Source organism: Nuphar pumila, chromosome 3 (genome assembly GCF_984573655.1).
Source record: "Nuphar pumila chromosome 3, dmNupPumi1.hap1.1, whole genome shotgun sequence".
Taxonomy (NCBI): Eukaryota; Viridiplantae; Streptophyta; class Magnoliopsida; order Nymphaeales; family Nymphaeaceae; genus Nuphar; species Nuphar pumila.
This window is the reverse complement of record NC_143251.1, coordinates 5,223,101-5,250,838: the sequence shown is the minus strand read 5'-3', so window position 1 is coordinate 5,250,838 and position 27,738 is coordinate 5,223,101. Positions and strand designations below refer to the sequence as shown.

At 37.2% G+C, this 27,738-nt stretch overlaps 1 protein-coding gene across 1 annotated transcript in view; it reads left to right on the top strand.

Annotated features, from left to right (window-relative positions):
* Positions 1-273: 273 nt before the first annotated feature.
* Positions 274-27,738, top strand: part of LOC149841726 (WD40 repeat-containing protein HOS15-like) — a 36,314-nt gene continuing 8,849 nt past the window's right edge. The window contains exons 1-10 of the mRNA XM_089998664.1: positions 274-691; positions 4,249-4,394; positions 4,533-5,004; positions 16,313-16,407; positions 16,515-16,561; positions 17,188-17,332; positions 17,549-17,612; positions 20,446-20,604; positions 20,687-20,808; positions 21,575-21,649. Of these exons, the coding sequence (XP_089854790.1) occupies positions 631-691; positions 4,249-4,394; positions 4,533-5,004; positions 16,313-16,407; positions 16,515-16,561; positions 17,188-17,332; positions 17,549-17,612; positions 20,446-20,604; positions 20,687-20,808; positions 21,575-21,649 (1,386 nt within the window). The 5' untranslated portion in view covers positions 274-630. The remainder of the gene's footprint in view (positions 692-4,248; positions 4,395-4,532; positions 5,005-16,312; positions 16,408-16,514; positions 16,562-17,187; positions 17,333-17,548; positions 17,613-20,445; positions 20,605-20,686; positions 20,809-21,574; positions 21,650-27,738) is intronic.

Sequence of the window (27,738 nt, the reverse complement as noted above, 5' to 3'; positions counted from 1 at the left end):
AGGGAAGGAGTCAAATTCGTACGAAATGAGCCTCTTTCCTAGGGATCGCCTCTGCGCGAACTGCAGTGTTTCGCATGAAAGACACCTGCCTTCCACTTTTGTTTGCATTTCGTGAGAAAGGGGCGTCTAGCTCATGCCCTAATGGAAAACGGGGCCAAGGAAAATAATCCCCAGCTGGGGTTTTCTGTCTCTCTAGGGGGACCAGGACCCAATGTAGACGTACTCAAATAAAACCGACTTGTTTAATAACCCAATCTGGCAAGGTCTACTAGCCCTTGCGCTGGGTCCGGATCGAACCACGTCTCCCTAGGGGGATGGCGTGGGCCGAGAGGTGAGAGTCGGCCTGGCGAGGTTTCCAACTCGCCTCCCTGACCCATCACCGGATCCAGCAGCATGTGCAAAGCAAAGCCCCCGCGAGCAACGAACCCGCGCGTTACTGCCCGACGATCCTCCGCCTTCGTCTGACAACTCCGGCCGCTCCCTAACCAGTCTCTCAGGCGAAGCGCGCCCCCCTTCCTCTTTTTGCCTTCTCTTTCGAAAAACCCTAACGGCTTCTCTTGCGATCATCTTGGCCAATGAGCGGTGGCTTCCTCGCGGAGAGCTCAGGCTGGTCTCGACGCCGCTTCTCCCATGGCCACCATCACTTCCATCGAGTTGAATTACTTGGTCTTCCGCTACCTCCACGAATCCGGTAAGCCATCGAGTTGAATTACTTGGTCTCCCATGGCCACCATCACTTCCATCGAAGTTAGGGTTTTTTCTTTCCACATTTCTGCTGAGGAAAAAATTAGGGACTAGGGAAAAAATGAAACCAGTTGTTCTTTCGATTTTTATCGGTTTTTATGTTGCCGGTTGATTGATTTCGTGGTTGCGGGGACTTCCTGCGGATTCTGATTAGTGTTGGTTTATTTCGGACTGAATTTTTGGAGCGAGTAATTGTATCGTTTTAACTGTGTGCAGAGAGAATGTATGATTTTTATTCGAGATGCGTGTATGTGTGTTCTTTAGTTGTATTCAGTAATATCCCCAATTCGTGTTTTTTTAGTGTAGAAAGAAACTGATGCAAGTTCTATTGATGTCGTCCACCTTAAAGACCCTCAATACGGAATAATTTTCGTCTAGAGGCATGCTTTCGTTTGTACGTCGCCAGTTGATAAATTTGTCGTGGTTCATTGTTTCTTTGTATGTATGAGAAGATTGAACGAGAAGCTAACCCTATAAGATGGTTTAATATACACAGTACTGAGATTTTGGTTTGTCCTATGATATGATCTTAGCAAACACTTGGTTTAGGAAGAGGGAGTCTCACCTAGTAACATTTAAAAGTGGGGTTAATACGAGGCAGATAGATTTTTTCCTACTTAGAAAGAGAGATAGGGGTTGTTGCATCGATTGTAAGGTTATACCGGAAGAAAGTGTAGCTACACAACATAGAGTCTTAATTTTAGATCTTAGAATTAGACAATGCCGCAAAAGGGATAAACATATGATAGATCGTAGAATTAAGTGGTGGGCACTGAAAGGAGCTAAACAGGGAATGCTTGTAGAACAGGTAGTTAAGGAAGTTGATTGGTGTCTCGAGGAGGATTTAGAATCAATGTGGAATAAGATAGCGGGTGGCATGAGAAAAGTGGCTAAGGAGGTATTAGGTGAGTCTAAAGGCGGTGCACCGCTAGGTAAGGATACATCGTGGTGGAACGAGGATGTCAAATTAGCTATTAAGGTTAAAAGAGAGTGTTATAGAAATCTAAGTAAGAGTCGTGATAATGAGAATTTGGAGAAGTACATGATAGCAAAGAAGGAAGCTAAAAAAGTAGTTCGAAACACGATGGATAAGGTATATAAGGAGGTTTATGATAAGTTGGATACCAAAGAGGGCGAGAAGGATATTTATAGGCTTGCAAAGATGAGAGATAGGAAATCGAGGGATCTGAGTATGGTTAGATGTATCAAAGATGAAACGCAAAGGGTTTTAGTCAAAGATGAGGAGATTAAGGAGAGATTATTTTGATAAACTATTTAATGAAAGGCATGCTCAGGATCTTGGAGACTTGTCCATTCCTTTTCATGAGATGAATCGTGACTTCATGCGCAAGATTCAAAAGAAAGAAATTGCTGAGGCTTTGAAGAAAATGAAATCAAGAAGGGCAGTTGGCCCAGATGGTATACCTATCGAGGCTTGGAAATGCTTGGGAGAGAAAGGTTTAGAATGGTTGACAAATCTTTTTAACAAGATTTGGCAGACAAATAAGATGCCTAATGAGTGAAGGAAGAGTACTTTGGTGCCTCTATATAAGAATAAATGTGATATACAAGATTGCACAAACTATCGTGGTATAAAACTCATGAGTCATACTATGAAACTTTGGGAGAGGGTGATTGAGTCTAGGTTGAGGAAGATTGTCATGATATCGGAGAATCAATTTGGTTTTATGCCTGGAAGATCAACTATGGAAGCTATACATCTTCTTAGACAACTTATTGAGAGAAATAGAGAGAGGAACACAAATTTGCATATGGTTTTTATTGATTTGGAGAAGGCATACGATAGAGTACCTAGGGACGTTATCTGGTGGACAATGATGAAGAAAGGTGTTTCTCTTAAGTACATTAGTATAATTAAAGATATGTATGAAGGAGTAGTAACCAATGTCCACACTTGTGGAGGGGTAACAACCAATTTTCCTATAACGGTTGGGTTACATCAAGGATCTGCTTTAAGCCCTTTCCTATTTGCTATAGTGATGGATGAGCTTACAAGATCAATTCAAGAAAATGTGCCGTGGTGTATGTTGTTTGCTGATGATATTGTTTTGATTGATGAGTCTAGAGCTGGGGTTAATGCTAAGTTAGAATTATGAAGACAGACATTGGAAGCAAGAGGTTTTAAGTTGAGTAAGAGTAAGACAGAATACATGGAATGTCGGTTTAGTAAGCAACGAAGTAGTGATGAGAGTGTAGTGAAGCTTGGTGAGCAAGAAATATCGGTGGATGATTGTTTCAAATATTTGGGATCTATCATTCAAAAGTATGGAGAAATTGATGGAGATGTAAATCATAGGATAAAGGTTGGGTGGATGAAATGGAAAAGTGCAACTGGAGTGTTGTGCGATCGTAGAATGCCATTGCGGTTGAAGGAAAAGTTTTATAGGACGACTATTAGGCCCGCTTTACTATATGGTACGGAATGTTGGGTTGCCAAGAGACATCATATTCAAAAAATGAGTGTAGCTGAGATGCGTATGCTGAGATGGATGTGTGGAAATACAATAAAAGATAAGATTCGGAACGAGGAGATACGTAAGAAGGTAGGCGTTGCACCCATTGAAAATAAGATGAAAGAGAATCGTTTACTGTGGTTTGGACATATTCGGCGAAGGCCTAATGATGCTCCAGTTAGAAGGATGGAGAAATGAGAAAATATATTAGTTAAAAGAGGTCGGGGTAGGCCTAGGAAGACATGGATGGAGGTGATAGGAAAGGATATGAATGCTTTGAACCTCACCGAGGACATGGCATTGGATAGAAATGATTGGAGGAGAAGGATTCATGTGGAAGACCCAAAATGATTTTCTTTTTTGGTTCATATCGCCGACCCCAATTGTTTTGGGATGAAGGCGTAGTTGTTGTTGTTTGTTGTTGTAATATACACAGTACTGTAGACTTCTCGACCCCATGTAAGATGTGGCAACACATAGATGGGGCAAGGCGTGATGATGATGATGTGGCACTGTTGATGTATGCTTCTGGTAGTGTTATGCTGTTTTCATCATGCTTCTGTTAGTGAAAATTCTAGCATTTTTTCTTATCCATTTGTTGTGTTATCTCGGGTTTCTCGGTTTCATGGAAACTGAGAGTATGGTGAGATGGCAACTGCCACATATGCATACTATATCTTGCGCATAGGATACAGAATATGTGGTTAAGCGCACTGCAATTTTTTTTAACCCAATTGTCTTTTTTTTAATGAGAATTACCAAATTATTGTTGTCATCTGTAAATTCACTAAGTGTTTGTTATGAATAAATGTGCTTGTAATATGTTTATCTATTTAGCCACAATTTAGTTTGGTTGACATGCACTTTGACTCTTACCTCCTTTTGGGGATGGGTATGCCTGTGTGGAAGTTCCTTAAGAGTGTGCAGGTGTGCTGTCGTGCTTGCATGTCTCAATCAGTGAAAGTGATACTATTATTGGTGCTCCCCATTGTTACTGAAGAGCTTGTTGGTCTTTGTTGCTTTATTGCAGGATTTATGCATTCAGCATTTGTTTTAGGATACGAGGCAGGGATCAACAAAAGTTCTATTGATGGAAACTTGGTCCCTCCTGGTGCTCTTTTGATATTTGTGCAGAAAGGATTACAGTATTTGGAGTTGGAGGCTAACTTGACTAATGTGAGTTTCCTTAACGTGGCATGCCCTGTTTGATGGTTTTTTGTATGTATTCTTCACTCATTTCTCTAATGCTTGTTGGTATTGCAAATCTAGGGAACTTTCGCTTGAGCTAATCTATTCTTGTTTTAAGTTGGCCAGAATGATGCAGATGTTGATGATGATTTCTCTTTTTTACAACCATTGGATCTCATTACAAAGGATGTCTGTGAACTGCGTGGAATCATAAAAGAGAAGAAAGAAGGTCTTCAAAAACAAAAGGACAGAGAAAAAGATAAAGAGAAGGAACATGAGCGGGAGTATGAACGGGAACGGGAACGGGAACGGGGAAGGGAGAGGGAGAGAGAGAGGCAAGAAAGGGAAAAAGAAAAGGAGAGGGAGAGAGAGAGGTTAGAAAAAGAGAGAGAGCGAGAAAGAGAAAAAGAAAAGGAGAGAGAAAGGGAAAAGGAAAAGGAAAAAGAAAAGGAAAGGGAGAAGGAAAAGGAAAAGGAAAAGGAAAAGGAAAAGGAAAAGGAAAAAGAAAAGCAACAAGATGAGTATAGTGATCGACAATTGAATAGAGAATGTGAGGATAAACTTAAAGTCAAACAAGAAGATAATGATGGTTGTGGAGGTAAGTGATATTCTAATCATGGTATCTTGTATGATTTTTTGTTGCAGGACTATACATATTATCCTAATTGCATAGTTGTTCATCCACTAAAATGGCCACAAATGCATGAATCTTTCTTTTCCATAATATGATTGCAAAAACAAGGGAAATCCTAGATGTTTTTTGCAACCATGGAATGCTAAGGTATGAGATTTTAAACTTTGTAACCTATGAGGCAAAAAATTTGTTTAAGGAGGAACTCTGGGTGTTTATACATCACATTGTCGGTAGGGATGCACATGTACAAGCTTGGCATGTACAAGCTTGGCTTGCCCAAGCAATTACCTCGGTTCGAGCCTGAACCACTTGTTAAAATGTATACTCAAAAGCATTATTGTAAGTATAAATATATATACTTATATACATAGAGATACGTATACATATATTATATGTATACGTATCTCTATATATAAGTATATATATTTATATACATTTTTCTCTTTTTACCCGATAAGGGTATTTTTGTCTTTCCACATTTTGCGCATATCCCTTTTGGAATATGCTGTACTTTTTTCTTTTTTTCTTTTATTTTTTGTAATTCTTTTTTTCTTTTATTTTTGCCTTTTTGCACATTCAAAAAGGAGCATTGGGGGTCTCCCCAATAGAGTCGTTGGGGAGCCCCCAACGGTCACAATTGTGACCGTTGGGAGCTCCCCAACGATTCCTTTGGGGAGCCCCCTCTTGCCCTCTTCTTTCTTGTATAAATAGGGGTGTTCCCCCTTGTTGTAGGATAAGCTTGAGAGTCTCAAGCATTTGCTTTTATATATTGAAATACATGCATTATTGCATGTTTATTATTTATACGCTTTTTGCGTATTTTGTTCAAGTGTTGTAAGAGTGCTTTCGTGCACTTCTTTTACAAAGTTTTTATGCTTGTTTATGTATTGTCTCTTCGTAGACAATTTCACATGGTATCAAAGCTCGGTTGGTAATTGAAGATCGTGGGATCCTCTTTTGTTCGAGTGCCTCGAAAACCGTGCCTTCGGATCTTTAGAGATTGAAGAGGTGGATCTTACTTCTCAAATATTTTAGAAGGATCTTGTGCAAAGTAGAAGTTGAAACATTGTATTGGTACGTCTTTTTTCTCCTTCTCTTTACGCCTTAATGTGTGAGAAAGAGTCTCACTTTGCCCTTGGCTTCAAGTTGAATGGGTCCAACTATCATATTTGGGCCGGGAATATGGAAGCCCACATAAAAGGAAAAGGATTGTGGGGTTATGTGCAAGGAACGATTCCGGAACCGGAACCCAAGATAACCGTAATGGACGGAAGCGATATCAAGATTCTTGAGGGAGAGGAAAGAATCAAAGCTCTTGAGGAATACTCAAAGAAACACGACGAATGAGAAATGAAGAACTTCAAGATTCTTTCTTGGTTCTTCTCATCCGTCGAAACGAAGATTAATGCCAACATTATCAAATTCAAAAAGGCATCGGAAGCTTGGCATTATCTCGAGAAGATGTATACATCAAGAGATCTATCTCATAAGTATTACCTTCAAAAGAAGGCCCTCTCCCTTACTCAAGGTGAAATGTCTATTAGGGAATATTTTGCCGATCTTTCCTCTATTTGGGATGAGCTCTCTATGCTTGAACCAAAATGGAGTGGAGAGGCAATTGAACTCCGCCACAAGCAACTTGAAGAAGATCGTTTCTTCAATTTTTTGAATGGGTTGAGACCGGAATTTGAGCAAATAAGGTCATCACTTCTATCCTCATTTACTCCTCCCTCTCTTGAAGATGTTCTCACCAAATTAAGTGGTGAGGAGACTCGTATGAGTTTATGTAAACAAGGACCAAGTGTTCTTATGGTCTCTTGTAATCATGAAGAAAACATTGAGGTCAATGCCGTATCAAGACCCAGAAATAATGTTAAGACCTATCGTCCTCCTCATTTTAAATTCCAAAATCAAGGAGGAGATAGCGGACAAAGAGGAAAGAGGGACTATAGCAAGACTATATGTCACTTTTGTAAAGAACCGGGACATGTCAAACCCGTATGTCCCAAATGGAAGAAACTTCTCGCTATGGCCACCACCGGAGCACCACAAAAGGAAGAGGCATCATCCAGTGGGTCACTCTCGTTGAACCAAATAATGGAAGCCCTTCAACCTCTTCTCAAGGGAGCTACATCCGGTGCCGCCGTGTCTACTTCTTCCATTCCAGGTAAAGTCTCTTGGCTTTTGGACTCAGGTGCATCTTTTCATATGTCCCCAAACATGTTTTCACTTTCCGATTATTCAAAAAATGTTTCTCCATCCTTTGTTTCCACTGCGGATGGAACCTCTATTGAAATTAAAGGAATAGGTGATTTTGAAAATCAAGATTTTTTTATTCCAAAAATCAGATTTATACCTAAGCTTAACTTAAACCTTCTCTCTGTTTGTCAACTCTCGGACCATGGTTGCGATATTAAATTTTCATGTGATAAATGTTTTATACAGGATCGCCGGTCCGGGAAATTGATTGGGGAAGGCTTTAGAAAAAGGTGATCTATACTATATGGAATCTCTTCAAGTTCCAAAATCTTTTTGTAATGTTGCCCGAAACAAAGACATAAATGTGTGGCACAAAAGACTTGGTCATCCTAATATCATCAAGTTATCCTATTTACATTTTGCAAAGGACCTATGTAAAAGTTCTTTTTCTTGTAATGACTGTATTTTCGGAAAAATGCAAAGTTTACCTTTTGAGCAAAGAACTATGTTCTCATCTAAAACCTTTGAAATTGTTCATTCCGATGTTTGGGGACCCGCACCTGTTGTCTCAAAAGGAGGTTTTTCTTATTATGTTATTTTTGTGGATGATTTCTCTAGATATTCATGGATATTTTTTCTTAAGTTCAAGCATGAGGTTTTTTCGTGTTTTAGAACCTTTCATTCAATGATCAAGAATCAATTTAACAGTAACATAAAGATCTTTAGAAGTGATTCTCGAGGAGAATATCTCTCTAACCAATTTAAAATATATCTTGAAGATCACAGAATCATTCACCAAAGATCTTGTCCCAAAACCTCTCAACAAAATGGGTTGGCCGAAAGAAAACATAGGCACATCATTGAGACCACTAGAACCCTTCTTATTTCTCAAAACATCCCTAAAATTTTTTGGGCTGAAGCAGCTCTTGCTTCTGTTTATCTAATAAATCAATTACCTTCTAGAATATTAGGGAAAATATCCCCTTTTGAGATTTTATATAAACTTGAACCAGATTATAATAGGTTACGAGTCTTCGGGTGTAAGTGTTTCATACTTACGGATAAGAATGACAAACTCTCTCCCAAGGCTATCCCCTGCGCTTTTCTTGGCTATTCTGAAACTCAAAAGGGATTTCGGTGTTATGATCTTCGAGAAGATAAGTTATATGTCTCTAGAAATGTAACTTTTTTGGAAAATGAAAGTAGATTTGAAAAAAATGTTTCGCAACAAGAAAATTTTGATTATTCCTTCCTTTTTGACTTATTGTCTAGTAATGATGATACATCTAGTGATGACGATGTATCATCAAACCATGATGAGGACATTGAGGGTAATGTCGAAGAGCATAACCAACAAGAAGGCAGGATTTCAAGTGATCCAATAACATACTCACGTAGATACCAAGACACCTTTAGAAGTGCTATTGATCAATATAGTGAACTTGTTCCTGTTCTCGATCACCGTAGATCTGAGAGGAATAGGAGACCTCCAACTCGTTTTGTCTCCTTTGATTCTTTTTCACCCCGATATAGGGCTTGTTTTAGTGCCATTCATTCTTATTTTGAACCTAGAAATTTTGAAGAAGCTAAAAAATGTATAGAATGGCAAGAAGCTATGCAAAATGAACTTAATGCTCTTAAAAGGGCTGAAACTTGGGATTTCAAAACTCTACCCATAGGAAAGAAAACTATAGGTTGTCGATGGGTTTTTAAGGTTAAAACTAAGAGTGACGGATCCCTTGAAAGGTATAAAGCTCGCTTAGTTGCAAAAGGATATGGGCAAGAGTATGAAATTGATTATGAAGAAACTTTTGCTCCTGTAGCCCGAATGGTTACAGTTAGATGTCTTATCACTATTGCATCTATTAAAAATTGGAATATTTTTCAAATGGATGTAAAAAATGCTTTTTTAAATGGTGATCTTAACGAAGAAGTGTATATGGATGCTCCACCAGGCATGGAGATCCCTAACGATAAAGTTCTTCGTCTTCGAAAGGCCCTTTATGGTTTGAAACAGGCCCCCAAAGCTTGGTATGACAGATTTACCAGTGTAATGCTGGAAAATGGTTTCTCCTCCTGTTATACTGACACTGCTCTATTTACTAGAAAATCTAAGGCAGGGATTGTAATATTGTTACTATATGTTGATGACATGTTAATTACAGGTGATGATGTTCAAGGAGTCAAGGGTATTAAGTCCGTCTTGACTTCAAAATTTGAGATGTCAGACTTGGGTTTTCTGACATATTTTCTTGGAATTGAGGTTGCTTATTCGCAACGTGGTTATTTTCTATCTCAGTCTAAGCTTGCTTGTGAGATTATTGACAGATCAGGGATTTCTGATGACAAAGTATGTGAAACTCCTGAAGTTGTGGGAGCAAAAATGAAGATTGACGACGGTGTTCCTCTAACGGATCCTACTCCTTACAGGCAGTTGGTAGGTTCTTTAATGTATCTTAGCATTACTCGACCCGATTTGTCACATGCTATACACATCGCCAGCCAATTTCAGCATGCTCCTACAACCGTTCATATGAGTGCTGTGCTTCGCATCATCAAATATTTAAAGGGAACGGTGAATAAGGGAGTATTCCTATCTTCTTCTTCTGAATTAAAATTGCTTGCTTATACTGACTCAGATTGGGGAGGTGACCCTAGTAACCGTCACTCCACCACTGGTTTTTGTATTTTCTTAGGAGAATCGTTGATCTCGTGGCGATGTAAGAAGCAACAGAAGGTATCCTTATCATCCACTGAAGCCGAATACAGAGCCATGACATCCACTACCATGGAAATTGTATGGATTCGACGCCTTTTGGAAGATATGGGAGTGCCTATCAGAGAACCAACTAAGTTGTGCTGCGACAATAAAAGTGCAATCTATATTGCCAAAAACCACACCTTTCACGAGCGAACAAAGCATATTGAGATGGACTGCCATTATGTCAGGGAAGAATACTTGAAGAAGGTCATTGATTTACCATACGTGACGTCTGAATATCAACTTGCGGACTTCTTCACAAAAGCTCTTTGTTCGCCTAGATTTCATTTCCTCCTTGACAAACTGAGTTTGAGGGGGGGTGTTAAAATGTATACTCAAAAGCATTATTGTAAGTATAAATATATATACTTATATACATAGAGATACGTATACATATATTATATGTATACGTATCTCTATATATAATTATATATATTTATATACATTTTTCTCTTTTTACCCGATAAGGGTATTTTTGTCTTTCCACATTTTGCGCATATCCCTTTTGGAATATGCTGTACTTTTTTCTTTTATTTTTGCCTTTTTGCACATTCAAAAAGGAGCATTGGGGGTCTCCCCAATAGAGTCGTTGGGGAGCCCCCAACGGTCACAATTGTGACCGTTGGGAGCTCCCCAACGACTCCTTTCGGGAGCCCCCTCTTGCCCTCTTCTTTCTTGTATAAATAGGGGTGTTCCCCCTTGTTGTAGGATAAGCTTGAGAGTCTCAAGCATTTGCTTTTATATATTGAAATACATGCATTATTGCATGTTTATTATTTATACGCTTTTTGCGTATTTTGTTCAAGTGTTGTAAGAGTGCTTTCGTGCACTTCTTTTACAAAGTTTTTATGCTTGTTTATGTATTGTCTCTTCGTAGACAATTTCACACCACTGGCGTTCAAGCTCGGCTTGGTTCGTTAAGCTCGTTTTGAGCGCAACATACCAAGCTGACCCTTGAAGAATCTGGGTTCAATTTATCGATTCCTCACAAATAGGAGTCTGAACTCTAAAGAATTGGTCGAGTGGATCGAACTTAGAGAGCAAGTCCAACTTATAAATTTTGCCCAAATGGACAGTTTAGATCTCAAAAATTTCATCTGATTCCTTTGAAAATTCATGCCTAAACCACCTTAACTTGCAAACAGGCAAGTGTTATCGCTTCTAAGATTTCTATAACTACCACACCAAGGCACACCAACATTGCCACTTCCACTGCCAGATACACGCAAAACAAAAGCGATAATATCAATACCCACATCAAAATCTTCAAAAGAATCAGATCACCAATCAATTCAAAAACTAATGAGATTCACCATGCCGCAATAATGGCAATACTCATAAACAAAAAACCCTTCATTTCGTAAAATTAGCAAATTGTTTCCCCAAATATTACGGTACATTCCTAAGACACATACCTCATGGATGTGGCCGCGTGCCTTAAAGACACAGGGGAAATGACAAAGAGCATAATTGAGACTGTCATCGGAACAAAGGAGCTGAGAAATTAGCTTTGGCCTCTCCCTGGGGAGCTTGGGTGTTTGGCTGGGCTTTTCGACCGGCCAAAAATCAGATTTCTGGGTAGGGTTACGGGCGATGATGTCGAAACTCGGAAGAACGAAGCCGGCGAGAGGCGTCCGCCGTCGAGGCGAGGCAAGGGGGCGTCATCGAGGCGAGAAGAGGGCAGACAAAAGATAGCAAACCCTAGGCACATTCAGGGTTAAAGGGGCGGGGCAGGATGGGGCGGGTCTGAAATACCCATAACAAGTGGGGCGGAGCGGGTCAAAATAACCGTTTTCATGAGCCAAGTCTTATCGAGCCGGACGAGCCTTATCGAGCTCAATCGGTTGTTCAAGCTCGGTTCGTTGTGCATCACTAATTGTCGGTTTATGGTTGCGATTTGGAATCTCTTGACTTGGAAAAGATGAATCCTATTAGGATTAGCAGCTATAATTACTTTACATAAGTATAGATCTTAACATCTTTGAAGCTTATTGGGATGCAATGCATGCAAACAATGTAGTGACATGAAAGACCTTGTAAACATCATTTTGTATGGATTTGGTTTCACTCATTTGGCGAGATGACCATTACACCTTTCTTTGCAAAGATTGCTTGGTTCTTGATGTTTTTATTTTATTTTTGTACCGAAAGGCCTTTATTGGGACCATCTTTCGATGACCCATCCCTTCATTCTTTGACCAATGGTCACATAAAGATTTTTTTTTTGGTAGCTATGAAACTCACTTCCAGAAGCTTGCTTTCCTTGTGGGAAAGCTACTTCACGAGAGCTCTCTTCTTAAATGTGTATGCCTCGATTTTTTCTATTTCACTTCTTTTATGAACTGCATAATATTCCTCACACTTTTCCTTTCTTCACATGTACATTTCTTTAAGTCATTTATTCTTTATACTTTAATTCTTTTCTGTACATCATCTGTTTTTCTATATCATGATAACAACTTGAATTAGATAGCAATTCATATGAAAATTGCTGGGTCATGGATGGAAATATATATTTGGTAAGTTGTTTTAAGAACGACGTGAGGCATTTGGGTGGTGGTTCAATCCCAACAATTTGGAAGACTTCCTGAAGTTGGAAATTGCAGTATGGGAGGCTCTAGATAAGCTTATTTGGTCTCTTCATAAGTTAGAAGAGATATTGCTTGGGCTGCTTGTCAAGAAGACATGGAATGCCTGTGTAAATGCTAGCTAACTACATCAGAGAGTGGGGCTTGATGATGGGATGCTTAAATACGTATATTTGAACATATATCAAAATAGGTGTCTTGTTCTGGTTTTTGGCTAGTATAAGATGCTAGCTAACGTTATATGCCTATGCACAAAATGTTTCTGGATCTGGTTCTGGGGCGGGTATGGTCTGCATGATGTGGTGATGGATTGCTATAGTTGCAGCAAGTTGAAAGCCTTACATAAATTATCTTGATATTTTCATGAAAATTTCCAGTTCCCAAAATTAAAATAAAAATATTTCTGAACAATTTTTTTTCCATTGTTCTGCTTAAAACTAGGAAAACACCCACTTTTAAATATGAAGTGGAAATTTTCCTGCCTAGAAATTTCCAGTATGTATGTATGTTTGTGGGTGTGTGTATATATATGTATGCATGTATATATACATATTATACAGGTTTGTATCAATTACTAGTAATAGTACTATAATATCTAGTAAATCCCATTGGATTTTTTAACAATCTATTGCATGCCTCACAGGACTGACCCTATCGATTTGATCTCTATAGCTTTTTTTTAGCAAAATCGTGTTTTGAATTATGATATCTTGATATGTGGACTGGTGTTTTAATAACAATTAAAAGGAAACGGCTCACAATGCTGCAAAATTTCATGATATAGAGGGAGCATATTTTTGTGTTAAAACAACTTGATCAAAAACTAGTTTCCTAGAGAAAAAACCATGATAAACATATACTTAGGTTTTGGCTAAGAAGATTACACCTGAAATCAAGGTTGTCCGTATCGTGCCGTATCGTACGATATCGTACGATACATATCGTTACTTTTGGGGTTTACAATATGATACACACTCGTATCACGATACGAGTGTGTATCATACCCGTATCGGATGTATCGTACGATACACATTTGTATCATGTTGTATCGTACGATACAAGGCATAGACGCACTTTAAAAAGGCCAAAAGTTATTTTTTACCTTTTGAAGGCAAATTTCTCCATTTGTCTAGAGGCCATTAGAAGTGCATTTTCATTGTTTTTTCACCCAAAGAAATGGGTTAAGATAAATAAAAATGCATTTTCACCATTTTTCCACTCAAGAAAATGGGTTAAGGTAAAAAAAATCTTTATTATGAGTAAAATTACAAAGTTACTCTCCACACTCTAAGAAAGATTTATATCAAGGTAGAAATCGGGCTCCACACTCCTCCAACAAAGATGACATTAGCATAGCAATGAGGCACTCAAGTAATTAGTGAAAACCAATTGAAAATCAAGTGCAACTATTGCCATAATATTTTTGTTTATGTAGTATGAAAGTATGAGTCTTGTGGCACATTCTTAATTGCAAGATATTTAATATTTTGCATTGTTCTTGTAAGATAGTTGATGTTTGATGATGTCTTATGCAGCTCATAGAGACATAAATGCATCATATGTGATTTTATGGTTGTGTTTTGTGCAATTCATCATTATTTGATGTGATATGATTTCTTTAGAATTTTTACTATTTTTTTATTTTTCTTGATTTTTTTTTGGATTTTTTGATTTTTTTTATTAAAAATTTATGATACGTTTACAATACGATATGGTGTTACTATTGGCCCAACCAATATGGGTAGCGATACACTACTTACAACCTTGCCTGAAATTATGCTTTTTCACCTGTCACATAGGTGCGGGTGCAGGTGCGGCGATGTGACACTTTAAAAAAACTTGGGTGCGGGGTTGCAGGAAGGGTATAATATATATATATATATATATATATATATATATATATATATTAACAATTTCAAGTTAACACTAATGAAATAAAAACAATTATCATATCATCAATTCATCATGCATAAATCAAATTAACAATCTACCACATAAATTCACCATGTTTTGTCCTTAAAACCCCAAAAAGAATTTTTTTTTATTAAAATAAAATTCATAAAAAAAACTAGCCGAACTTAGAACCCAACCCAAGCTTGGGTTCGGTTATGCTGAACCCAAGCTTGGGTTCAGCAAAACCGAGGCTTGGGTTTAGCGGAATCGACCCAGGTCTGGGTTCACCAGAATCAAACCCAGTAGGCCTGGGTTCGGTTTATTCTGAACCTAGAAGGAGAAGTGGAGGAAGGAAGAAGAAAGAGAGGAGGAGAATGAAGAAGAAAGAGAGGAGGTGGCGACAGAGGGAGGAGGAGAAGGAAGAAGAAGAAAAACAAAAGAAAGATAATTAAAGACAAGAGGAGGAGAAGGAAGAAGAAGAAATAAGGAGGGGGAGAAGAAAGAAGAAGAAGAAAGAGAGGAGGAGGAGGAAGAAAAGGAGGAACAAAAAGAGAGAGAGAGAGAGAGAGAGAGAGAGAGAGAGAGAGAGAGAGAGAGAGAGAGAGAGAGAGAGAGAGAGAGAGAGAGAGAGTTACCGTCGCCACCACCGTCAGAATAAGAGGAGTCAAGGAGGGCAAGGAGGAGGAGGGGTTGGTGGGGAGGGAGGGAGTCGTGCCCTACACCCCCCACCCCCTCGATATTTTTTTTTAAAAACTGAACCAAAATGAACTCGATCAAAGTTGAACAAGTCCATATTGGACACATATAACCTTGGGTGCAGGTTGACTGCACCTGGTGTAGGAAAACATGAATTTTGCCGCACCCGCGTCACGTCAACACGGGTGCAGCGGGCTCTTTGGTGAGTTCCTGTGACTTAGCTTTTCACTAGATAGTACATGTTCTATCATTAGTATCAAAAGCATTAGTCACACACACAAAAAAAAAGGTGGTAAGGCATGCTTAAAGTTGAAATTGCAAAGGAGAGTAAAGCAGTATTTGAGTGTTCTGCATGCTATGATCAATGCTGTCTCAGTGGTAGATGTACCTTTTGTTCGTTGGTTTGGAATTGTCTGTGTGCCACATGAGGGCACAGTTGATTTGGATACTTGGGTCTGGTTGGTTTGTATGTGTGTTCTGGTTGTTAACAAAGAATGATCCAATTGGAAGGAAAGCTGGATCTGACTGTGAATTCCAGTGGTTTCAATAGCCCATCCAGTATTAGACCTGTTGTCTATGCAGTTTGTTTTTTGAAGATTTCAATCCAGGATGATGTGATGGATCTCTGTCCCTAATATTGTCTTTTTAGCTAATACTTTAAATGTCCTGCTATATGCTTGAGTTTCGTGCGAGGCTCCTCGCTTCCTTGTAACAGGATGTGGCTTCATTCTAGGTTGTCAAATTTGTAAGCATGTGATGCTGCAAGTGAATATCGCGTGTTTTCCAAGTTTTTGCTCATTTTTTTCTTGTCTAGAAAGCTTTTGGAAATTGATATTATGTCACATATCATACCTATTATCCATGAGGATATACATAGTTCATGGATGCAATTTAGGGTATTTTATTTTTTGCTTTTTTATGGTGCTGAGATGCAAATATCCTTTTCTATCCACTGAGTAGCACAATGGGGAAGCTTTCTTGTTAGCAAGCGGTCATAGTGATTAAGTTAAACAAAATTGTTTAGTGATTATCTGTGAACAAGTGTATCATTCTGATTATCTTATATTTGATAAGAAGTTTTTGTTGTCTTCCCATCTGTATATATTTCACAAAGCTTCTGTATATTTTTTTTCAGGACCGGAACCAATGGATATATGTTCGAGTTCAGCTTCTGTGGGTTCTGAGATTCCTAGTTCTAATGTTCTAATTTTGGAAGGACATACTTCTGAGGTTTGAAGTGTCAATCTGAATTTGTTTTGTTTTATTTTAATTTTTTTTATGATGGATTGTTGTCACTGTATTTCTTTTCTTTAATATGACATTTTGTTTGAACTTAGGTTTTTGCTTGCGCTTGGAGTCCAACTGGTTCACTTCTAGCTTCTGGGTATGAAAAATTTGGACATGAAAAACTTATATTTCTTTTTGTGGTTTTCTTTGTTGGCTGTTGAAAGCATTCTTTACAGTGTCTCCTTGTGTTTACAATATGGGTCTGCATTTGGTTTCAATTGTTTATCATGCCATTTACTTTCTTGATACTGTTCACCCGCTGTTGTAACTGCATTTAGTTTCAATTATTTTATCATTCCATTTACTTTCTAGATACGTTCACCTGCTGTGGTGACTGCATTTAGTTTCAATTATTTATCATTCCATTTACTTTCTAGATACTGTTCACCTGCTTTGGTGACTGCATTTAGTTTCAATTATTTATCATTCCATTTACTTTCTAGATGCTGTTCACCTTCTGTTGTGAGTTTCTCTTTGCTCTGGTTTGATGTCACTATGTAAAATCATTCCATGCAATAACTCCTGGTTGTGTGAAGGTGGCTTGAGATCCCTGAAGTCCTTCATCTACAATGCAATCTTGTATAGGGGAATTGATGCAGATTCTACTGGATGTTTCAGTTGCAATGCATCAATGCACATAAAAACCACAAGAAAAAAACAGGCTTATTTGTATGCTAGCTTATACTAAGCTTACATGCTCTTGCATAACACTGCAAATTTCAGGTCTGGAGATTCGACAGCTCGAATTTGGATGATTGCGGATGGTCCTTGTGGCGTTCATAGTGGGCCTCCGAATGCACTGGTTTTGAAACATTTCAAGGGTAGAACTAATGAAAAGAGCAAGGATGTCACTACACTTGATTGGAACGTGAGTGTTGCTTGAGGGGATATATCCAAAATTTCTATATTTTCATAATGTGTTTTCATTTGTAACTTTGTGTCAGAGGAATTCTCAGATCCTCTAGACATAGAGCTCATTGGTTATGTTTCCTGATCATTGCAATTTTTGAGGCACCCTTGTTCTTTCTGTTCATGTGGTTCTTGAACATTTTATATCACATTTTACATCGCGTGAATTATGCAGGGGGAGGGAACACTACTTGCAACTGGTTCATATGATGGGCAAGCAAGGATTTGGAGTAGAGATGGTGAAAATATCCATCCTGTTTATTGAACACTCTGCTAGTTCTTGCATAATCTCGTGCTGCTTGAAAAACTGTCATAATTTTCTTAGTTAAAATCCATCTTGCATAATCTTGAAAAGAAAAGTCAGAATATTTGTTTATGTTTGATTATCTTTTGAATCCTAATATACTTCAAGTGACTTGGTTCCTGTATACTTGTAGATGTCAATATATAACATGCACATCTTGCACCTATATCTTCTGAATCTATGAATCACTTGGGCTCACCTAATCGACAATTTGTATGAGTCAACTAAGTCAATTCTGTTTATGCACTTTATTTGATTTCTAGAGTTAATCACTTGGCTTTAACTTAGCTCAAGACCACTGGAAGTCCCAACTCTAATAATTTCAGTAAAAGTTCTCTCTCTGTCTCTCTCTCTCTCTCTCTCTCTCTCTATATATATATATATATATATATATATATATGAGAAGGTGGTCTCTGCTAACCACCGTGCTAACCAGGCTTTCCAAGGGTTTTTCCCATGTATTACTTAAATCTGACCATACAGATGTGTTTGGCACAGTCGATTCAACACTTGGATTATGTTTTTTCTATGAAAAACATGATTTTTTAAGCCTTGAATATTTAAGAAAATCTTAGACTGTCAATTTTTTAAACCTTATAAAAATGTACCTGTGTCGGAATCGGATGATCCAAGAGTCAATTCCTATAAAATCAAGCATGTAGAACACATCTGTATGGTCAGATTTAAGAAAAAACACGGAAAAACCCTTCAAAAGCACGGTTAGCATGGCGGTTAGCTAGAAAAGTGGTAAACAGTTGCCTATACACACACACACACACACACACGCACATATATATATATATATATATATATATATAGAGAGAGAGAGAGAGAGAGAGAGAGAGAGAGAGAGAGAGAGAGAGAGAGAGAGATGGTCCACCCATTAAATGGTTCACCCCTATGTCACTGCATCACGCTGTTTTACTCAGTGTACCCGCATCGACACGCGCTGACATGGGCTCGGGTACTGGGCGCAGTGCGGGTACGCCGCAAGTCGGGTCCCGCACTACACCGGGTCGGGTCACATACCAGCTTTTCCTTTCCAAAATGCCTTGGTCAAACCAAGGTCAAAGCCCGCCCCACCTGATACAATCCCTACTCTCTCTCTGCTCTCCCAAAACCCTTGACACACTCTCTCTCCCTCCTTGGTCTCGTTCTTTTCTTTTTTGTTTTCGTTATTTCACCTGACACCCCTTTTTCAAAACCCTTGCCCCCTTTCCACCTTCGATTGAGAGAGGAGGAGGGGAGAGAGAGAGAATGATGGAAAACAAGAAGAAGAAGGGGAGAGAGAGAGAGATAATGAAGGAGGAGAGAGAGATACCAACCTGTCCCTGTTCTTGTTTTCCTTCATCTTCTTCTCCTCCTCCTCGTGCTCCTTGTCTAGGATCACTAAGAGAGAGAGAGAGAGAGAGAGAGAGAGAGAGAGAGAGAGAGAGAGAGAGAGAGGTGGGGGTCTTTTCTCTTTTATTATAAAAAGAGAAGAAAAAATATCCCAATAGCCCCTCCTCTTTTTAAAAAATTTCATTTTAACTTTTTCTTTTATATATATATATATAGCCATGTCCCCGAACCCACGTTTTTTGGAATTGCCGTGTCGTACCTGCACCCGTACCTGTACCCAGGTGACATAGGTTCACCCCTTGTCTTCCCCTTCCAAATCTGCATGTTAAATATGTTTTTTGATGAATCTGATCATATGGATGTGATCTCCATGGTTGAAAACATATGAAGAGACTCTTAGATCAAAATTTTTTGATGTGTATAACATAAAAACTTTCAGAAATTTCAGAACTGTTGATTTTTGGAACCTTGTAAAATCCTATGAACACATAAAAAAAGATTGATCCAAGAGTTTCATATGTTTTCAACCATGGAGATCACATCCATATGATCAGATTTGCCAAAAAACATATTTAACATACAGATTTGAAAGGGGTGGACCACCCCTCTTCTCATTTTTATATATATATATATATATATATATATATATATATCAACCTTTGCCTTGATCATTTTATTTTATGTTATGATATTGTTTTGGCATTTTACATGTGAAGTGAAATCCAGAAGTTCATTTGGAGGAAAATCATGAAATCTTGCACTTTTTTCATGGTTCTGTTATTGGTTGGTGGTGCCTAGGGCTGCTGCAATCAGGTCAGAAGTGCAGGATCAACCCTATTCTGACCTAATCAACCTTTCCAGGGTTGACAAGTGAATCTAAATATGAGCTGACATGGTTTAAATTTACTCCAATTTATATTATTAGATGTGATGTGATTTTCGTAATATGCAAGATGCAGGTTTGAGTCCCTTGCAGCTACAATACGCCTCATATGCTATGCTTGTGTTGAATTGGTTTAGACTGGTTTATGTGACTATATCCTTGTGATTGTAATTTTGACCCAAAATACGATGGGATCCAAAACCGGCTTAATCAAATCCGACCTCTTTTTAATTGGATCATAAGTTTTGCTTGTGTATCCTATGAAATATAGTTCTGTTCAGATCAGAATAATACCATAGTTTGTCATTGACTACCCCATATGCACCACTCATTATGCTAGCTATGGCATTGTCGTGTACCGTTGGCTTTTTCATGACCCATGTTTTAAGCAATGAGATTGTTCACTTGTTTTTTAGTCCTTTACTTGGTGTGACATCTTGTACTCGCAACAAGAATATTTACAGCATTGCTTTTAAAGGTTTTATGCTGTTTGGTATCTTTATTTTCACTATGGGTCTTATCTGAAAATGTGTATCTTGATCAGGAGAATTGAGGGGTACTTTAAACAAACATAAAGGGCCTATCTTTTCTCTGAAATGGAACAAGAAGGGTGATTGCCTCCTCAGTGGGAGTGTTGATAAAACTGCTATTGTGTGGGATGTAAAAACTGGAGAATGGAAGCAACAATTTGAGTTTCATTCAGGTAAACACATTTCTTCATTTTTTGCAAAATAAGGTGATGTTAAGCTCCATTATAATGACTGCATTGTTGTGTATTGCTGTAGCACCAACACTTGATGTCGATTGGCGTAACAATGTTTCATTTGCCACTTGCTCAACGGATAATATGATATATGTGTGCAAGATTGGCGAGAATCGTCCTGTTAAAACTTTTGCAGGTCATCAGGTTTGTCCATTATAGCCATTAGCTCTTTTTAGGGAATACTTGCAATCATTTGTCAAGAGGTTACTTAAAGTTTTGGATCTTGAATGTAGACTTTAATAACGTCAAAATGCATGTTATTGGTTACTAAGTATGTGGGTGTAGCATGGTTGAACAAGTCATAATCCCGACTCATCATGGAAATCCCATGTCTTGAAAGCTCAATAACTTGAAGGGCCTCCCTCAGATAATCCAACAATAGAAACATGTAAAATGGAGGAAGTTACAAAAACCTTCATTTGTTTTCTGGTTAACATGAGTTATAAAGAAATGTGATGATACCATTAAAATGCGAATATAAATGAAAACCAGGAAAGCTACCATTTGGAATGTCAATAATAATAGAAAGGAGTTCCGCTTGTTCTCTGGTTAAATGATTTATAAATAATTCTAATGAGTTTCTATTGGTGGATTATTTGAGGGAGGCCTTTCTTTAAGCCATATGAGTTCCAACTGGTTAAATGATTTATAAAGATTCTCTCGAGGGGTCATATTAGATGGCATTGCTCAATTCTCAGCCGATACTTAATTGCCCATTCTTCTCCAAGGTGATTAATAACGTTGACTGGTTGTGGCATCCTTTTTTAGTTGGTGTAGTGAAGCCAACTTGGATAAGTCGTGAGCTGGGTCAACATGTGTTGCAGATCTGGTTTCAGGGTTTCAGACATGAACAATACAGCATCTTTGATCTATATCGATCTAAATCCGTGAAATTTGTTTTATTTCTCAGGGAGAAGTGAATGCGATAAAATGGGATCCAACTGGGTCGTTATTGGCTTCATGCTCTGATGATGTATCAGCAAAGGTGATTATAGCTGTTTTAGCTGATCTTCCATGCACTATGTGGGTTAACTTTATAGATTTATTTTCAATATTGTGTTCTCAAATTTAGTGTTTGTCAGTAATTTCATTTACTAAAAAATGGTGATATTCTTCTTCAAGTATTTTCACATTATGACAATTAATCATGATGCCCTTATGTTGGTTTTGTTAAAAAGTGTATATATATATATATTTATATATATGATATATATAATATATATTTATATATATGATATATACATTTATATATATGATATATATATTATTTGTACATACCAATATATATACACATAGTATATGTGTATATTATAAATATTTATATAATATATTATTTTTATATTTATTTTTCATTTATCTATTTTTCTTTTTAGTATCTAGTTCCATTTGAACTAGACTTAAACTAGTCAACATATTGTTGACTAGTTTGAGAGCCTAGCCAACGGCTACAAATAGAGCAGTTGGACTATCTCCAACGACTCTCTTGTGCTTCTCTTAGCTCTATTCCAAGAGCTCATTCATGGGGCCACCCCCCTCCAATTGTATTAATGTTTTTTAAGCATTTTATGTAAAGTTAAATAAAGATTATTCATTTTATTTGTGTGCCTTCTTACTTGTGTCCTTTTGTGGGTTTTGGTTAATATGTCTTTTATAGACACTTGTTGTCAACATTTGTGTTCTTGTTCAAGGCTGATATTTCATTATATGATATTAAAGCTTGGAAGCTCTTGGAGGTTTTTGAAAATTGCTGCCTCATTTTCTGTGCCTTTGTAGCAAAAAGACTCTTCCTCTGCTTGTGATTCAAGTGTTCTTATGCTTGCATAGCTGGAGAAAATAGTGCTTCGTTGGCTCGTGTGATCTTTGACTCCTCTCAAAGATCGTGAAATCATGATTGTGCTGTTGTTCTTTCTCTCATTTTTTTTCTTTCTGTCTTTCGCCTTCTTTTTCCTCTCTTTTTCACCCTACCCTTGTAAAAATGGATGACAATGATAAAGTCATCATCATGACCATAAAATTAAACGATACCAATTATGTAATGTGGGCTTTAATTATGAAGCATCATATTTGGGGAAATGAGTTGTGGGGGTTATTAGATGGTTCCGATCCGGAACCAAAATTAATCCTCACCAAAGTGGAAAATGAAAAAGAAGTACCTCTCACGGAAGGAGAGAAGACAAAAGCCTTAGCCACATATGAGAAAAAATAAAAAGAATGGAGAATAGGGTCCCGCCAAGATTATGTCTTGGCTAATTAATAGTGTAAATATCAAAAAATGCTCAAATCTTGCAAAATTTGAGCATGCCAATAAGACTTGAGAATACCTTAAAAATATGTATTCTCTTAAAGATATTGCACATGTGTGTAATTTGCAAGACAAGGTACGAACTATGATCCAAAGCGACAAAAGTATTATAAAATATTATAACGAATTGTTCTAACTTTGGGAAGAGTTTGCTCTTCTTGAGCCAAAATGACATTGCCTTGAAGATATCGAGGTTCGCCAAAAGCAACTTGATATGAAGCACTTTTACCAATTTGTGAATAGTTTGAGGCTGGAATTCGAAACCACCAAATCAACTCTTCTACATAGAGGAAAAGTTTCCTCTACTGTTGATACTATTGAGGAATTAACTATGGAGAAGAATAGGCTAAAAAAGCATACTTCAAAAAATGAAGATGATTCCGTTTCAGCCGTATCTAGACTGAGAATTACATGTGTACTTATAGACCACCTCATTTTGGAAGACAAGACAATGATTATAACAAAAAGAAAGTGATCTGCCACCGTTGTCATGAACCTGGACATTATAAGCCTCAATACCCCCAAATTAAGAAGGGATGAAAAGAAAGTGGCTTCGGTTGGCTTATCACAAGAGTCAAAAGATCCAAGCAATTAAGATGCTCCTGTATCTATGGCACAACTAATGTAAATACTTCAACCTCTTCTCAAAGGAGTATCTTCATCTTTATCAACTATAGCCTCAACAATTTCATCTTTCTCCACAACAACAACAACAACTACTACGCCTTCATCCCAAAACAATTGGGGTCAGCGATATGAACCAAAAAAGAAAATCATTTTGGGTCTTCCACATGAATCTTTCTCCTCCAATCATTTCTATCCAATGCCATGTCCTCGGTGAGGTTCAAAGCATTCATATCCTTTCCTATCATCTCCATCCAAGTCTTCTTAGGCCTACCCCGACCTCTTTTAACTAATATATTTTTCCATTTCTCCATCCTTTTAACTGGAGCATCATTAGGCCTTCGCTGAATATGTCCAAACCACCGTAAACGATTCTCTCTCATCTTATTTTCAATGGATGCAACGCCTACCTTCTTACGTATCTCCTCGTTTTGAATCTTATCTTTTATTGTATTTCTACACATCCATCTAAGCATACGCATCTCAACTACACTCATTTTTTGAATATGATGTCTCTTGGTAGCCCAACATTATGTACCATATAGTAAAGCGGGCCTAATTGTCGTCCTATAAAACTTTCCCTTCAACCGCAATGGCATTCTACGATCGCACAACACTCCAGTTGCACTTTTCCATTTCATCCACCCAACCTTTATCCTGTGATTTAGATCTCCATCAATTTCTCCGTACCTTTGAATGATAGATCCCAAATATTTGAAACAGTCATCCACCGATATTTCTTGCTCACCAAGTTTCACTACACTCCCATCACTACTTCGTTGCTTACTAAACCGACATTCCATATATTCTGTCTTACTCTTACTCAACTTAAAACCTCTTGCTTCCAATGTCTGTCTCCATAATTCTAACTTAGCATTAACCCCAGCTCTAGACTCATCAATCAAAACAATATCATCAGCAAACAACATACACCACGACACATTTTCTTGAATTGATCTCGTAAGCTCATCCATCACTATAGCAAATAGGAAAGGACTTAATGCAAATCCTTGATGTAACCCAACCGTTATAGGAAAATTGGTTGTCACCCCTCCACAAGTGCGGACATTGGTTACTACTCCTTCGTACATATCTTTAATTATACTAACGTACTTGAGAGAAACACCTTTCTTCATCATTGTCCACCAGAGAACGTCCCTAGGTACTCTATCGTATGCCTTCTCCAAATCAATAAAAACCATATGCAAATTTGTGTTCCTCTCTCTATTTCTCTCAATAAGTTGTCTAAGAAGATGTATAGCTTCCATAGTTGATCTTCCAGGCATAAAACCAAATTGATTCTCCGATATCATGACAACCTTCTTCAACCTATACTCAATCACCCTCTCCCAAAGTTTCATAGTATGACTCATGAGTTTTATACCACGATAGTTTGTGCAATCTTATATATCACCATTATTCTTATATAGAGGCACCAAAGTACTCTTCCTCCGTTCATTAGGCATCTTATTTGTCCACCAAATCTTGTTAAAAAGATTTGTCAACCATTCTAAACCTTTCTTATCCAAGCATTTTCAAGCCTCGATAGGTATACCATCTGGGCCAACTGCCCTTCTTGATTTTATTTTCTTCAAAGCCTCTGCAATTTCTTTCTTTTGAATCTTGCGCATGGAGTCACAATTCATCTCATGAAAAGGAATTGAGAAGTCTCCAAGATCCTGAGCATGACTTCCATTAAATATCATTGTAAGTTTCATCTTTCTCCAATCTCAGTAAATCTCCTTGGCTTCTTAACTTTGGTGCTTCTTTTTATATGATCCCAAATAGTGAAATTTTGATCGAATATCATAATAACTCAAGTGTGCTAAATATTTTCATGGCCGATGGTACATCTCTTGAAATAAAAGAAATAGATAATTTTGAAAATTTTCAAAACTTCATTTTTTTATTCTAAAAGTTAGATATATTATCAAGTTAAATTTAAATCTTTTATCTACTTATCAAATATTTGATTATGGATGTAATATCTCTTTCTCTTCTGATGGTTGTTGGGTACAAGATCGTCAATCAGATAATCTGATTGAGGAAGACCATAGAGAAGGAGGTCTCTACTATATAGATTTTTTAAAATTACCAAATGATATTTTTTGTTATAATATTTAGAAATTGGATTTGGATCTGTGGCACAAAGGACTTGGTCATCTTTATATATTTAAAATCCAACATTTTTCAAGCTTAGAAAAGTTTTGTAATTCTAAAAATTTTGCTTGTAAAGATTGTATTCTTTGTAAAATGAAGAGATTACCATTTCATGACAAAAATTCTGTTTCCTCTAGGCCAGTGTTGTTAAAAGCATGCCTCACTTTGAGGCGATGCCCTCTACGCCTTAAGGCACCAATCTAAGTCGTGTGAAGAAGAAGAAGATAATTATATGAATCTGTGTGTATTTGAGTGGAACACAGATATATGTTAGGAACTTAGGACATTATATTCTGCTGTTAATCCCGCTATGCTATGTATAATTTGTTTCTAAGTTATATAATTAGTTTCTTAGTTACTTTTACATGTTAATCTCATATTTTTTAGTATTTATTTGAGATTTTTTATTTCTTCTTAGTTGTTGCTTCATCAATAAAGCATTTTTTATTTATTTGTATTTTTAGATATTTTTATAGTTTTTTTAAGTTTTCAAAAACAAAATTGCGACTTACGCTTTACGCCTCGCCTCAATTTTTGGTGGAGCGCCTCGCTACGCCTCAACGCTTTTCATAACATTGCTTTAGGCCACTTGAGTTAATACATTCAAATGTTTGAGGTCCTGCATCGGTCATATCAAAAGGTGGATACTCATATTATGTGATTTTTGTTAATGATTTCTCTAGGCATACTTGAATTTACTTCCTTAAACATAAATTTGAAGTTTTCTTACACTTTTCAAACATTTCACAAAATGGTAAAAAAAAAAATTTTAAATGATATTTTCAATTTTTGTACCAATTCAAGAAGAGAATTTTTATCAAAAGAATTTAAGGATTATCTTAATTTACATAGCATCACACACCAAAGATCTTGTCCTCATATACCACAATAAAATGGTTTGGCCGAAGGAAAACATAAACACATTATAGAAACTATTAAGACTTTTATTAATATCAAACCAAGTCTCAAAAGAATTTTGGGCTGAAGCAGCCTTAACTACCTACCACCTATCTTATTAACATAATGCCATCTTCCTTATTAAAAATATAACTCTAATCCAAAAATTTGTTAAATTATCTCCTGATTACTTAAGATTAAGAGTTTTTTGATGCAAATGTTTTGTTTTCAGTAACATAAATGCTAAACTTTCTCCTTGTGCTATCTTTTGTGCTTTTTTAGGTTATACAGATAATAAAAAAGGATATAGATGTTTTGACCCTCAAAATAAAAAAATGTATGTTTCAAGAAATGTGTCCTATTTGAAAAAGAAAAACTTTTTTTATTTTGAAAATGCTAAGTAACCGAGTATTCCTTTTAACTTTGAAGCATGATAGCTATGACTATGAATGTGACCCAGATGATGGTCAAGATATGGCAGATTCAGAACAAAACCTTGATAATGTATTTGATGAAGATCAAACCCAGAGGGACACCAATTATTTACAATACTCCAGGCGTAAGGATCCCAATCTTTCATGTGCACTAGAAAAATATTCTGAAGCGCAAACCAAGTCATCTAGAATTTTTAAACCTCTCGCTGAATTTGTATGCTACAAATCTTTTTCCTATAATTATAGGGCATTCATTGCATTAATACAATCATATATAGAACCTTCAACCTATGCTCAAGCCAAAGAACATTCTAAATGGGTAGTAATCACGAGAGTAGAATTATAATCCTTAAAAAAAAGCTAACACTTGGACTATTCAAAACATTCTACAAGGAAAGAAACTCATAGGATGTAGGTAGGTATACAAGGTTAAAACCAAGAGTGATGAAACTCTTGAAAGATATAAAGCTAGATTAGTTGCCAAGGGATACTCTCAAGAGTATGACATAAATTACGAAGAAACTTTTGTTCCAGTTGCCAAGATGACAACAATTAAGACTTTAGTAGCCTTAGTCTCTATTAGAAAATGACTTATATTTCAATTGGATGTTAAAAATGCTTTTCTTAATAGAAACCTAGTTGAAGAAATTTATATGG